At 35.8% G+C, this 15,057-nt stretch overlaps 2 protein-coding genes across 3 annotated transcripts in view; both read right to left on the bottom strand.

The window, feature by feature from the left end:
- Window positions 1-390: 390 nt before the first annotated feature.
- On the bottom strand, window positions 391-7,805 carry LOC131432761 (sodium-coupled monocarboxylate transporter 1-like). The gene is made up of 4 exons (XM_058599266.1): window positions 7,515-7,805; window positions 2,140-2,230; window positions 1,675-2,084; window positions 391-1,607 (listed from the first exon to the last, which is right to left on the bottom strand). Exons 1-4 carry the CDS (start codon window positions 7,772-7,774, stop codon window positions 572-574), a joined length of 1,797 nt encoding a protein of 598 aa, XP_058455249.1. The 5' UTR covers window positions 7,775-7,805; the 3' UTR covers window positions 391-571.
- A 171-nt stretch (window positions 7,806-7,976) lies between these two features.
- Window positions 7,977-15,057, bottom strand: part of LOC131428419 (partitioning defective 3 homolog) — a 235,101-nt gene continuing 228,020 nt past the window's right edge. For both annotated transcript variants that reach the window (XM_058592369.1, XM_058592367.1), the window contains one exon: window positions 7,977-9,032. In XM_058592369.1, the coding sequence (XP_058448352.1) occupies window positions 8,297-9,032 (736 nt within the window). In that variant the 3' untranslated portion in view covers window positions 7,977-8,296. The remainder of the gene's footprint in view (window positions 9,033-15,057) is intronic.

The raw sequence follows: 15,057 nt of genomic DNA, 5'->3' as shown, positions 1-15,057 counted from the left end.
TATGTCAATATAGTACTATGAGAACATACCGCTCGCACCAGTCATGCGTTCATAGACTGATTTCTTTTTCCAGAGAATTTTTGGATGCCCCCGATCTTAACCAGATTATGTGAAACCAAACAATTCCGTAATGTACATTTCATAAAACTGAAGTCCAATTTTTTGTATACTAGGAATCGGCTGTGGAGTTTATTTTAACAGCAAGGTCTACATCCACAAAAGAAATGTGATAAACATTTGGCTTGGTTAGCTAATAACATCATCCAAGCAAGAGCCTACCTCTTCCGATATTTCTAGTTTCTAATGGCAAATGTGTCCAAACCAATAACTTCGATTTGAGTAATTCAATATGATTGTACGTCCGTTATAAAGCAATGTATTTCCGGTAAAATAAACAATAATATTTGGACAGATATAAGAGAAAATAAATATTTATATCTACACTGATATTAAAGTATCATTGTAAAGATTTAAATACTTCTATTGTGCGATCGATACAATTTTCCTCTGAAGTTACAGAACGCGTTTTTTTTCTCAAATCGTTATCAGGACGCTAGTATTTTGATACATATCAAATTTTATCTTTTGTCGAGTCATCCAACAGACGATCGTTATTTATCTTTGCTGTTAATTTTAGTTTATGACTGATGTCGTTTTTACACCTGGCAAATGGTGTCAGTAACCGCTGATCAACGACTCTACCGCCACCGGTACAGATGCTAACAGGGTACGCCACAATTAAAAATATCATCAATCCAACGAGGGAATAATACATAAAACTAATTCGGAAAATGTAAGGCAAATTTTCGCTTGCTGATGGTATGTTATCTGTTGCTGTGGAATTGTATAAATTGAAAAGTATTTCCTCAGAGCATCCATCTTTACGTAGTGGAAGAAAATCGTACTGCAGCTTCCCGAGGGACGAGATCCACAGGGTGATCATACAAGAGATGGAAATCACTACACCCGAAACAACTCCTTTCGTGTTGGCCCTGGTTGATACCATTCCAAGGGTGAACATTCCCATCACTGAACCGGAAATGACACCGGTACATGAAACAACAATCTGGATGACAGATCCCATTTTTTCTACGACGAAAACCAAAACAATCACTATTATTCCAAGTACAACCACAATCATTTTCATTATGGTACTGGACGTTCGTTCCGACGCATTGCGCACACATGAACGGATGAAATCCTCGTAGATAGTCCCAGCTAGTGTGTTGAGACAGGAGGACATCGTGGACAAAGCGGCTGAGAAGACTCCGACTATGAACATGCCAGGCAATCCAGTAATTTTACCGCCTGCATCCATGATATAAAACGGAACCACTTGATCTAGTTTTTCAACTTGTTTGGTCGTCACTGGATCACATGTCTCGTACTTGGCGTACATCAGCAATCCGATGAAACAGGCCAACGAATTGATGGCGATCAGTCCGAAAATGTATATCTTGAGTGAGTTTTTAGCCGCTTTACGTGTTGGAACTGCCAGAAAGCGTTGAATGCAGGCCTGATTGATTCCGAATACAGCAATCCAGTTTGTGGTTAAACCAAATATAACGCACCAGAAAGAAATCCGTTGCGTTGGATCCGGATTCATTCTAAAAAGGAGGAGATTTTATAAACATTCGAGTTTCTGTAGAATGGCGTTAGTGAGTATTGACTTACCCAAAAAATATCAGTCGTCCACCACGCTCTGCTCGTCGCCAAACCTCGGCAAAACTACCAACGTCGATTACTCCCAAAATAATGACTGCAAAAATTGACGCCATCATCAGAATGAACTGCACTGTGTCGGTCCAAACTACAGCCCTAAGTCCACCAACGGTGGTGTAGAAAATGCAAACTACGCACAAAACTGGTGTAACCATATGAAGATTGATTCCGGAAACCTGACTAAAGGCTAGGGCTGGAACGTAGATTACCACCGGAACGAGAAAAAGCGACGACAGGGCAAACACAAAACTAGCCGTTAGTCTAACAACTCGATCAAAGCGTATTTCCAAGTATGAAAAACAGGACGTTAGCTGCATATCCTGGAAAACCGGAAGGTAAACGAAGTGCATTGCGAATCCTACCTGTAATATGAACATTATTAATTTAAATTCTTTGTTTCGCGAAAGCTCATCATACTATCAGGCCGGAAATGACAAACATCCATATTTGAGTGCCATACGCGTAAATATCCGTTGGTACACCTAACAGAGTGATTCCGGATACAGACCTCAAAGTAGAAAAAAAAACAGTAGTCGATAATAAAAAGTGACAGAAGAATGACTACCGGGACGAACACAGATTTCAGCTACGTGTTAGTGAACTATCTAAATAGAAAACTATTGTAATCATCCTATTTGAAAGGATCAAGAATAGTAAGTAAGATCGCTGAGAGTGACAAAAACTCGACCAAACTTTTGAAGGCTGAATAGATGTAGGCAATCGACAAAGCGTATTTATCTCTATCCGCAAAATTTGCTCGATGATGGCTCAATCGATTCAGACAATCTACTTTCGAATGCTACGTACGATGTGGCTACGTGTGAAACAACTATGACAAATAGTTTCGGTTCCAAAAATAAAGGGTGATTTTTTTGTTGGTATCTTTTTTGCAACACTGTTTTTGACAGATCACGCGTGCATCGTGTCTTGTGTCATTGTCTAACTTGTTCAGTTTGGTCTAAAGTTTAATCATGAATCGACCAACGAACAAGCAACGCTGGATTTCACAATCAAAATTCATGCTCGGTTACGAGAGTGTTTATCGCAAAATTGTGTTCAACGACGAAGTTCATTTCTGGTTGAATAGATATGTCAACAAGCAAAATTGTCGCATCTGGAGTGAAGATCAGCCAAAAGCATTGCAAGAGCTACCAATGCATCCCAAAAAAGTCACAGTTTTGTGTGTGGATTATGGGCTGGTGACCTCATCGGGCTGTACTTCTTCCAAGGAGACGATGGGCGGAACGTTACTGTGTATGGCGAGCGCTACCGTTTAATGATTTTTTTTGCCTAACATGGAAGAATTGGACATGCCTTATATATGGTTTCAATAAGACGGTGCCACATCCCACATGGCATGCGAAACAATGATCAAATTGAGGGCCGCCTTTGGTGAACAGTTTATCTCAAGATAAAATAAAAATGTTCCATTGTTGACGATTCCTAGCCCCCCACATAGGGTTAGAAATGTTTTTCTGTTTTTCTTCGAAGATGAAAAGAGAAAGACATTTTCACACAACTATTTGGATTAGAAAGTGGTCATTATCATTATTTGAACATACGTTTACTTTCATAATCACGATCCTTTACAAATCCAAATTACTTGCAATTGACGAACTTTATAGAGACCTATGGGATTACCGTATGCGCGATAATCACCCTCATTCTTGTTTACGGCCGTATGCGATACGTTCGAAAGTATGTCAAATTCGTATTACCGTACTTTAAACTATCAGTTCTGGTACAGACTTAAGTTAAAATGAAAAATAATAATTTGTTATTTTGCTACCTTTTTCGCTGATTCCTGTGCAAAGGAGGGTCGGTAGCACAGGTAGATTTTTTTAGAAAAATTACAAACATCAAAGAAGTGACGAATGCTACATATTAAATAAATATCGTATTCGGGGCCAATTTTATTCAAGTCGGTAAATAATATACATATTTATTACATTGGTAAAATCATGCATTCAATATAAAATGAAGCATGTTTACCCATGGCGTGTTTTCCATGAAGTACCTAATAGATATAATTTGATGCATAAAAACTTGGAACCGCGCATAACATACTTAAAATAATCTGCGAACTGCACAAAATTCGAGGGTGTAAAATTTATTGTGATTCTTTGAAAAACAGCTGAGCTATGACAGCTCAAAGTTACGTTCCAACTTTTTTTGAGGTTTGGTGCTTCGCGTAACTTTTTGAGGCTTGGTATTAGGAGTGTTAAAGCGCATTTTTACCTTTTTTTATAAATATAAAAATAGGTATAGAATTCGCTCAAACTTTAGAAAATTTTTCCGAGGCCCGGAGGGTCGAGTGTCATATACCAATCGATTCAGCTCGACGAACTAAACAAATGTCCGTGTGTGTGTGTGTGTGTCTGTATGTGTGTTGTCAACTAAGAGGTCGAGATCTCAGAGATGGCTGGACCGATTTTGATCAAACTAGTCGCAAATGAAAGGTCTCCCCGTCACCCAAAACGCTATTGAATGGTTTTGAGATCGGATGTTTACTTTTTGAGTTATACGAAGTTTTATGTCAAAATTTTCAGTTTTTTGACAGTATCTGTCACAATTGACCTTGAAAACAGAATATATTTTCGGACTTAGATTCCGCACGGTAATACCTATCTAACAAGCCATAGATTGTTAAAATCCGTCCATTAACGGAGATATCGAAATTTTTGTGTAAGCGACTTTTCCCCCTAATCCAGCAGTAGAAGTTTTGAGCGCTGTCTGGCAAAGAAATGCTTGGGAGCAACATAAAACACGATTTTTATACTGTTACATACATTTGTTTCTCTAAATACCCAAAAGACTGTGTACAGCATGATATTTTGCCTAGGATCGATTTTAGCACGGTTCGTTTTTGGCAACATAATCGTCCGAATATGTCATATGTAAACCAGATGATGGCAGAATTTTCAAGTTGAAAGCAATTCCATAATTATATTGATTTAAACTACTTACAGCAATAAATGCTAGAAGAATATAACAGCCATATACCATTCGAATCAGTTCGTCGAGATCAGCAAATGCGTGTGTGACAAATAATTTCACTCAATTTTTTTCAGAGATGACTCAACCGATTTCTACAAACTCAGATTCATATGAAAAGTCGTATACTCCCAAACAAGGTCCCTGAATTATATTTGGTTCCGACCTCTGGTTTCGGAACTACAGGATGATATGTAAAACGAAAATAAAACTTTGTAATTCATTTTTCTCGTAGATGGCTGAGCCGATCTAAGATTCAAATGAAATCTAAGAATCATCTAAATTCAAATGAAAAGTTTTAAGATTGTATAAAACATCTTGTTGTTTTAGAGTCAGATCCAACTTCCGGTTTCAGAGATACAGGGTGATTAGTATAAAAATGTCTATTTCACATAAATTAATCAGGTTTATCGAGTTAGCAGATTTGGATAGTCGATAACCAAATAAACTCATTTCAATTTTGGTTGTATTGGCACCCAAAAAATTAATTCTCACTACGATTCCTCAAAGATGCCTACATTGATTTAACTATACAGCTACTCAGGTGAATTTGTCTGACATCGGCTACACCGAATTTCGAATTCCGGTTCCAGTATCGTATCGTTTCTCAAAGCTCAATTGTTTTCTCAAAAAAAGCCAAATCGAATTACAGCGATATAGAAGATGACAATCCCGAAAAGCTTTAAAGTTGGACTGCAATTTATTCGTCATATGGCCATACGAATCGGTTTGGGTTATGCTGGTTCCTGAATACTGGCTCTGGAAGTACCTTGAATTACCCTAAACTCTAAAGTGGAAATTACTTCGACATATCATGGAATGTTTAATCGATTGTTACACTTATAGATTCAAATTCGATCCGATTTGCAGTTTCGACATTACAGAGTAATGAGTGATTAAAATCTCAAAATTTAAATTTTTCATGACATTTTAGAATAATGTCATGAAAACTGAAACACCGAAGAATATTCATGCAAAAAACACATGCGGATTGATAAAAAAGGTATCATCTCACTGCTAGGTGGATTGAACACGTTTTTAAATACAAAGTGTCAGTGTGAAAACTAGCATAAAAAAAACTATAGTATTGAGTGAGTGTGATTTAATGATGGGAAAATATAATTGTTGTAGACCTTTTCGTGATAACGGAAATCCTTGTTCGTCTAAGCGTCGTAAAGTAGCAGATGGTCAGCGGCTTAACTCGTTTCAGCATCTTCTCAACAGAGTGATCTAGCGGATGATTTGAGGAATCAAAATGTTGGGGTATTAAAAAAAAAGTCCCGATATAAAACATGAAGTACTGCTGTTCTTCAACGATGATGATATAAGTAAAACTATGCCAGGACAATGAGATTATGTGTCTAATAGTGGACGTAAACCAGCTCAGAAATGGCTTTTGCTTTCAAGTCTTAGAGAAACGTTTTCAACTATTCGAAGAAATTAGTAAACACTAAATTTCATTGAGTACATTTGCGGCGTTCAGACCAAACCATTGTAAACTTCTCAATACTGTCATAATAGTAAACATTATCAAGAATTGTACACAGGAAAATGTTGACTCAAAGCTTCACTGCCTCTAAAAGTATTCTTTTCTAAATGATTTCACAATAATGACAGAATGTGGGTTAAACACATACGCTCTTTTCAAGAATTAGTCTTGAGTGAAAAAAATCTCAGAAACCAGCGAAAATTACTTCATTTGCCATACCGATGACACACGAAAAGTTTTATACGAATCGAAGGGGTCGTGCCAGAATTACCATTTCTGGACAATATGGCGTAGAATTGCTCTATATTACTATTATATTATTATACTAGCGGTTAGTGGGATGAACTGAATTGCTTTTGAAGATAAAAGTCAAAGTCAAAGTCTTGGCATTACATTCCTTTTGTGGAATTTGGCCTTTTTGTTTCAACAGACTTCGCAGCCGATTCTTAGTGTACAGAATCATTGCATGGCTAGTACTATGGATCCTACTGACACTAAGAACCCTTCCAGATCGGGGCTCGAACATACGACAACTGGCTTGTAAGACCAGCGTCCTATGCATTGAACCGCCAACCCGGGACGCTTTTGAAGATAATAAAGTCTCTTTAATTCCACTATATTACTACTACAAAACTATAGAGAACCAGTACGGATAAAAATTCATTGCCGGTACCATGATTAAAAATCATGAAGCATGTCTTCTCGTGAAATTTTATGAGCAAAATGATCGATATCAAGAAAATTTTCATGAGAGATGAGTTACAGTTTATGATATCAATCATTTTTCTCATGAAATCATGCTTTATTATTCATGATTTGAAAAATAAATAGCTGAAATAGCGGTAGACCCATAACTCAATAGTAACTATCGAACAAGCATAAGATTGTTGAATTGTTGTTGAATTAATTTCCGAGAAAAATCTTTGAAAAATGCCCGGACAGACGAGCTGAGTCGAATGGTATACAATACTAGGAATAACAAAGGCTTCGATCAAAAGTCGTTTTTTTAACACTTCTATGTCCTTTCTATAGAGAAAGGCAAAAAAATCGCTTTAAAATAAACATCTTCCCCAATGCTTTTATATCTGCGACATATTTTTACTGAATATTAAAGCCAATTTCAAAGGACCAAATATAATGCTGTGATTATGAACAAAAATGAATCGAATTACAGTATGATATGTGCTGAAATCTAAAATGTTAACAGAAACTTTAACCGATCCGAAGGGACACAAAACCCTTTAATGATAGCTTTATAACGGACAATTTTAAATATTCGTTAGCATGAATCTAGAAACCATAGACTTACGTTGCGATCAGTGAAGCTGCTACGGGAAACTTCGGCATCGATTTACCGCCCAACAGGTACTCTTCCACGTTATCCTGTTTGATCTTCGAGCAGAATCCAAAATAGATACCGATGAAAACGGAAATCGCCAGCAAACTCACGAATATGCCGTAATCGACGTACGTAAAACGAAGAGCCTCATGACTTGCATCCCCTGTTGAGCTCAACGTACTCAATGTTGTAGAGAACATTTCTGTTCCTAAGTTGAAGCCGAGGCTCATGATTGGTAAACTACCCTCTGAAAAAGGTGACGAGAGACTAACCGACATCAAACTTGATTGACAAAAATCTACCGTCTCATTTATATTGACAGAACCAGATGTGATAAGAATGCCAGAATAGTGGGCTTATAAAACATTTGTTTGATATTTGATAATAATTTTACATGGGTTTCGGATAAATTGTTCGAATCACCTGTCATCATTCTAATGTATATGGTATATTGTTCCACTCTCAGCTGTATCTTAATGTTTTACATATAGACTCCAAAATGCTTGACTCTAGATTAACAACAATAGATTCGATATAAAGGATACATTTTTAAATCTTATTAGTGTTACTTTTTACATGTCTCGATACAGTTCTCTTCTAATCTAATAAGTCTCATGAGAAAGTAGTTCATTCTAAAATTGTATTAAATGTGTTTTCTTTTTGAAACAGATTGCACAGAAATGTTTTCCCATCCAAAATCTCTACACAGCCTTTAAAACCAAGAATTGACGAAAACGTACGGATCACGTATTCTAGCCTTTTGCAATACCATCCCGATCCTCCTTACAAGCCTTGCTTCTTCTGCACAGTTGCAGCACAATTTCACCTGATTTGATACTTTTGAACAGTTTTACCGCTTCCAGATGCGTCAAATCATGGCAAACCTGCCCGTTGACCGCAAGAACTTCATCTCCTGCCTTCAGGCGACCGTCTTCTGCTGCCTGTCCGGTCGATAAAATGCTTTTGATGAAAATGCCTAACGCACCACGCGGACTGTCTCTACCGCCAACAATTGTGAATCCTAGGGATTTTTTCCCCGGTCCCTTTTCGAATGTAACGGTGTGGAATGAACAGAGCGAACTTTTCGGTCGCCTCGGAAGAGTACAAAAATTGGTCATATTTTTGTCCATCTCCAGAGAGCCCGTTCCGCTGCTCGTTTCGGCATCGTCGGACGCACCACTCAGTTCCAGTTTTTCGTCGTCGCACAGGTTCATCGTGCTTTTGGTCACCTGATCTACATTGAATACGGGCGATTGTTTGCCGACAAGCGATCGTCTGATGAGCTTCGAACTGTTAGGTCCTCCGTTGGTAGCTCCGTTTTTGGTGAATGAACGCCGTTTGACACAGCTATCCAGCGAAGGTGGCTGGGAATCTACATCGATGCTAGGCATATCGCACGGAACGGGAGATTCAGTTCGTTTGCCTGGCACCGTTAGTGTCTTCTGGCGGCGCGGTGTCCCAAGGGTGTTAAACTTGCTGCCATCAATTCTGAAAGTAAGAAGAGAGATCAAATTATGATGAGTTGTTCTGACTTCAGAAGCGGTAAGTGTTCATTATCCTTAGTATGAAAAATTGATACAATTCCGATTCGAAGTAAGTCACAGAATGCACTCATTTACGGTTTGAAATTTATAACCCTCATAATCCTTAATACCGGAACATGTCAGATTCTGATAAAATTTAACCCCTTACCTATTAGACTATAAAACCTATCATTTTGTGAAAATCGGTTCAGTTCTCTACGAGAAATCGAATAAAGAACTATATTTTTGGAGTTTTTGATTTCATTTTCCTAATGCTAATGGAACCTTAAACCGCGGTATAGCTAGAGTGATTTTATTTTGTCACTCACTAACAAGATCTTTAAAATACTTCTCTTTCACACTTGAAGAAAACAAAAAAATGTGTGGACATCAACTACCATAACCCAAAATTATTTTTCATAAATATGTTAATTTCTTGAGGCATTGTTTTTCTTACCGTAGCATACACCATATACGTACAGTAACAAGTGTTTTTTTAGGAGGTTTGTTTTTCAATAGGAATTACTCTATTGCTGAAAGTTGTTTTGACAGTGTAAAGTGACGTATACACTCAGTAGTGATTTCATGAATAGGTTAACTCTAGCACAACGCTTTCAAATCATGGAAATTTATTTTCAAAATCAGTGCTCAAATAATGACTTAGGAGTTATCCTGGATTCAAAAATGAACTCTTCGAACTCATACTTTTCTCCGTCTTCCTTCCGCTAGAACCAATTACGGTCACAACGAGCCTTTCGTTAGTATGTGCCGTCTATTTAATCATTGCTCAAATGCTTTCGATTTTCACTTAACTCATAACAGAATAAAAAATTTGTTTCTAAGATTTTTGTCTCACTAGCTATTAGTATTGTATTAGTATTAGTATTAGTATTAGAGATAAGAATGGTGCTGTGTGTAGTAGTAACCAATGTAATTTAAAGAAATGTATCATTTGGATAATTATAATCTGTTGTTACAAAAGATGAGAGGTTTTATGCCTGCTGGAGAGAGAGCTAAAATTTGATGATGCTCAGCTCCAGTGGGCTTTTCCCTGCTCCAAATAAACAAATAAACAAATTAAAACTGTTCATAGCGCAAAATTCTCTTCAGTGATGAGGCGCATTTTTGGTTGAATAGATACGTCAACAAGCAAAACTGTCGTATTTGGAGCGAAGATAATCCACACGTCGTTCAAGAATTACCGATGCTTCCCGATATATGTACAATCGCCCGTATTTAATATGGTGCGGTCTATGAGCTGGTGGAATCATCGGTCCTAATTTCTTTAATAACTACAAGGATCAGCCCCATGAGGTTGTTCGAGCCATTGATGTGGAACAAGGCAACCAAACTTTCTAATGATCTACAATCAAATAGTTCAATAAATCGTCACACTTTTGAATCCGCGATTGCACGAGAGTATTCCTAGATTGATCTTGATTAGGAACCAACACCGAACATTGTTTGTTTTATAGCCGACGAAATTACACCAATATCCCAAATGTATGCAATTATATTTATGTACATACTTGCGTTACGGATTTTGATATAAAAGCTTCTCTTCGCCAAACTTGTGTTCAAGTTTTGTATGCAAGCAGTTATTTTTATAGCGTTAAGTTTCTCTACCATTCTGCGATTTCGGTTAAAGCGATAAACTTTTTGTCATTATCAATCGAGTTTATCTTATATAAATTAGAAATTAATCTTAAGCACTCAAAATTTACCCTGGGGTAGTTGTCAATTTCTCAGGCGAAACGACATAACATGGAATTTCATCCGAGCTTGCATGACACAAGATCAGAGCACACCAATTAAAGCTACAAATCGTTTTATGGCACTTTTTGTCTTGCTGTCTAGCAACAACCAACCTCTAGAATGCTACGCGTAGGACTGAAACGTTAGCTATATCGCTTACTCCTTCAAAACCGTCGTCTATGGTAGGGAAATCCGATATGCCGGAGATTTTTAGCAGCCAAATAGGACACTGCTCGCTACTAATCAAACTTTCAATCATTTTTAATTGAAAATACGTGGCTTAATACATTCAAATCGAATCTTAGAAATATTTCCAATCAAATAATGAAATAAAATTATTAATTGATACAAAATATACTGAGCTGTAAGTGTTTAAAACCTGACCACATTTCTACGTGTATTTTTCCTTGAGTTTCTGATTTGCACCCCTATATAGAAAATAAAGATGTATAGATTTGGTTTCAACAGGATGGTGCCACTTGTCACACTGCGGCCGAACAATCGACTTATTGAAAAAAACATATCAACGACAAAATTATTTCCAGAAATGGACCGGCGAATTGTCCTCCACATTCGTGTGATTCGACGCCACTCGATTATTTTTGTAGGGATACGTGAAGTTATTGGTTTATGTGGATAAACCAGCAACGGTTGATGTTTTGGAAACCAATATTCAATGTGTCATTGCAGAAATACGCCCTCAAATGCTTGAAAAGTGGTCGAAAATTGAACCTCCAGTATGACCTTTATGAAAAATAGTCGTGACGGCCGTATGCACCAAATCATATTTAAATGTTGAATGCCAGGAAAATATATACCAAATAAAAAAAAAATTGGTAATTTCATAATTTGGCATGTGTTTTATTTAAATTTCGAATCAGAAAGCTCTTAATAAACATCCTTTAGAAGAAAGGTTTTTATGAGCCAAATTAATTTTTTAATAATCTGTAAAATTATATTCTAGTGTTTATTAAAAACTATATCTAATTTTTATCAAAAACTTGAAGTTTTAGATATGTTGGTAAATTGGTTGTAACTTCTTTATTTTTCAACTCATACTCATGGTTCTTTTGGGACACATTATTTTTGTACAATTTACAGTTTCCGAGTTACCACGATTTGAATCTGATCTCAGTGGCTCAAAACTGCAATTTCATGCCTTCAGAAGAAGATGAAATAAAGTTTGTTGAACCTATTTAGCTTTTATTATGTTCATTTTATGTATGTTTAAGACAATATTTAAATAGGTAAAGTTTATAAATCTCATATACTTCATACATACATTCGTTCATAGATTTCTAGGAAACTATCGTACACAAACCATTTCTTCAAAATTTGTATGTAAAATAAACGTACTTTCAAACTACAGTGGTTTGATCTGCTACTTTTTTCAACTTTGTAATATAATTAAGTTCAAAATATGAACATTTTTTATATAAAACTATCCATGACTATATGAAAAATTGTCATAGAGCATTGAAATTCTCTAAAGTTTTACGTATTTTTACAAAATCTAATCAAACCATATTTCTAGAATCAATGCGAAAAAAATTCAAATGAAAAAACTGTTTTTTAAAACCTTTTATTAATATTACCGATTAATGAGTTAACGGTTATACCTAGCGAAATGTTTTTTTTTTCAGCAAAGTTACCAGAAATCGCGATGGCTACAATATTGTTGAAGACGGAAACTCTCTATCTGCCTCAAGTAAAAAGTTAATTTTTCTTTTTGTCTGTATACACGTTCTGGAACATGGTCGTTTATTTCCCTGAAACCGTGTCAATAATCTCTACAACTTTGCAGAAGACACTAACAAGGAAAAGTTTATGATAAGGGCACCAAATAATTAAAGGAATGAAATTGCAGTTGTGAACCACTGTGCATCCGTGCAAAAGAAATGGTTTGCCATTATGAAAACGTGTGCCTATTTTCATTTTAATTTAAAAATTTATTCCGATCCTGATTTTACCACGTTTTCTGTTGTTAATTTCTGGGATTCCCCTCCTAACCTTTTCACGTTATTTTGAATCAGCAAATAGATTACTCAGTTAAATCGTTGGTCACCTAAACAATCAGCTGGCTACTTGTAAATATTGTAAAAAAAACTGTTCGTTATGGTGTGCCAATATTTTGAGAAATTGGACAAAACGAACAATCAAGACAAAAATTAATCCTTGAATCCTTTCGTGACTTTTTCTATACGTACATTTGTACCCCAGAATTGAGATTTATCTAAAATTAATCAGTTTAAATATATTTTCAAATAAACGGTACTATTCCAAGTCAGAAACTATTATATTATGAAATATATTTTTTTGTGAAACTAGACTCCAAATTACGTCTAAGCTCCCTTTTTGCCTTCATTTTGCTATAACCTAAGCTAGCCTTTCACAAGCGAATTTGAAAATTTATGTGGCATTGTGGAGGTTTTAGAATGATTTTGATTTTGATAAATGATAAATGTTTTCTTAACCATTAGAAAAGAGTATTAATGCTATGTGGTTGTGAGCACCAAGTGCAAGAATTATTGACACCATGTATAGGTTGACCTATTGTACATTACATACTTATGCAACAGATAAAAAGGTGAGCTGCAGGTATGACTATTTTGTCGGAAAGTACTTGAAAATTGTGATGAGTTTCATTAAAATCAGCAAGTTTTTGTGAAACTACTCTACTGTAAATTTTTGTGAAACTACTAGTACTGTAAACTTACTACTCAGACCAAGTTTAGTGGCCATGTTTGCCCCACCAATAAGTGGCTATTTCTGCCCCACCGCACAGTGGTTCGAATCAATAAAAACGTGGACATAAATCAGTAGCTGCCAAATCGTTCTTTTAATGCATATAGTTGCTTTAAAGAAATTATTTACAAATATATACCGCGTAATTTGATTCTATCCCTAATTGTTCATGGCCTACTTTGACAAAAAATATAACCATAACTTTTTTTTCTGAAGAGATAGAATAAATTTTTTCTTCGACAAACTTTTAGAACTACTAAAAATAATTTACTTTGTCAAATATACCAAAAGTGTAGGTCGCACCGTTTCGGATATACAAAGCGTTTTTGTGGCAACCCCCTTAAAATCAGTTTTTTATTCATAACTTGTTTCAAGTTATTTTTTTATGCATACTTTGTTTGGAATAATTGAAGAAAATAAAAAATCCCATATTTTTGTTGAAGGTAGTGCATAGGTTTGTTGTTTTCTGGCAAAGTTATACAACATTTTACCTTTTTTTTACCTATGATAAAACCTTACACCGAAGCGAAATATGCAACTTTATGCAGCTGATTTTTACAAAATTTATAGGAATAGATATGCCCAATACTATAAAAAAAATTCTAAGTGGAACTCGATGGAACTTTTTTTTATGCCTTTTACAATACAGACAATTATATTCCTAATACAATTTATTTTATAATAAGAATATCCTGAGAACTATTCGTGTGACTTATTTTCACTATGGCCGTGCTGAAATCATGCATTATCAAGAAACGGAGGGTGTCACGCGTATGCTATTTCTGTAATTCACTTTTGCAGTGAGCGTAGAGATGGGCAATTCGCTCCTGAGCTATTCCAGTGAATCGAATCTTTAAAAAGAGCTGATAGCTCACAGCTCTTTTTAAAAGAACCGCAGCTCATCAGTTCACAGATTTTCACAGATTTCTGAAAATGGTCACAAATTTACACAGATTCTGAAATCGATCACAGATTTTAAAAATTGATCACAGTTTAGCACCAAAAATTACAGGAAATAGTGAGACCTTTACTTTTGCTTACCAAAATGATTCCGATTAGTTATTATTGAAACGGGGAAACGTGCACAGATTTTGCACAGACAGGTTTTGGCTTGATCACAGATTTTTTAAAAAATGACCTCGCATCCCTGCTGGTAAAGTGGAAACAAGCTACAAGCTGAACGGATTTTCGGCTCTTGAAGAGCGAGTTCTAAATGAGAATATATCATCTTAAAAAACGTTTTGCTTCGCCATAACTCAATTTACTTACACGTTTAAAAATGAAATCTCTTCGTAAAGGTTTGTACTTTTGCAATACTTTTTCGTATTTTGATTGGAAAACATTTTTCCATTTTTTTAATATGTGTTGAACTTTTGATAATTTTCTGGATTTTCAATATTTAAGACCCACTTTGAAAAGGCCTAAAAAAATTACATCGAGTTCCACTTAGATTTTTTCAAATATTGTTAACTGTCCAAAAGTAAACAAAA

The sequence above is a fragment of the Malaya genurostris genome, chromosome 2, assembly GCF_030247185.1.
Source record: "Malaya genurostris strain Urasoe2022 chromosome 2, Malgen_1.1, whole genome shotgun sequence".
Lineage (NCBI taxonomy): Eukaryota > Metazoa > Arthropoda > Insecta > Diptera > Culicidae > Malaya > Malaya genurostris.
Note: the sequence above shows the minus strand (reverse complement) of the source record. Positions and strands in the feature narration are given on the sequence as shown.

What these genes read in the sequence shown, in the direction of transcription:
- LOC131432761 (XM_058599266.1), bottom strand. Translation starts at nt 7,774, where the DNA reads ATGAGCCTCGGCTTCAACTTAGGAACAGAAATGTTCTCTACAACATTG. An exon ending in GCAGCTTCACTGATCGCAAC is followed by an intron (nt 2,231 to 7,514) that starts GTAAGTCTATGG and finishes TTCTACTTTGAG; the next exon opens with GTCTGTATCCGGAATCACTC. An exon ending in TTGTCATTTCCGGCCTGATA is followed by an intron (nt 2,085 to 2,139) that starts GTATGATGAGCT and finishes TTCATATTACAG; the next exon opens with GTAGGATTCGCAATGCACTT.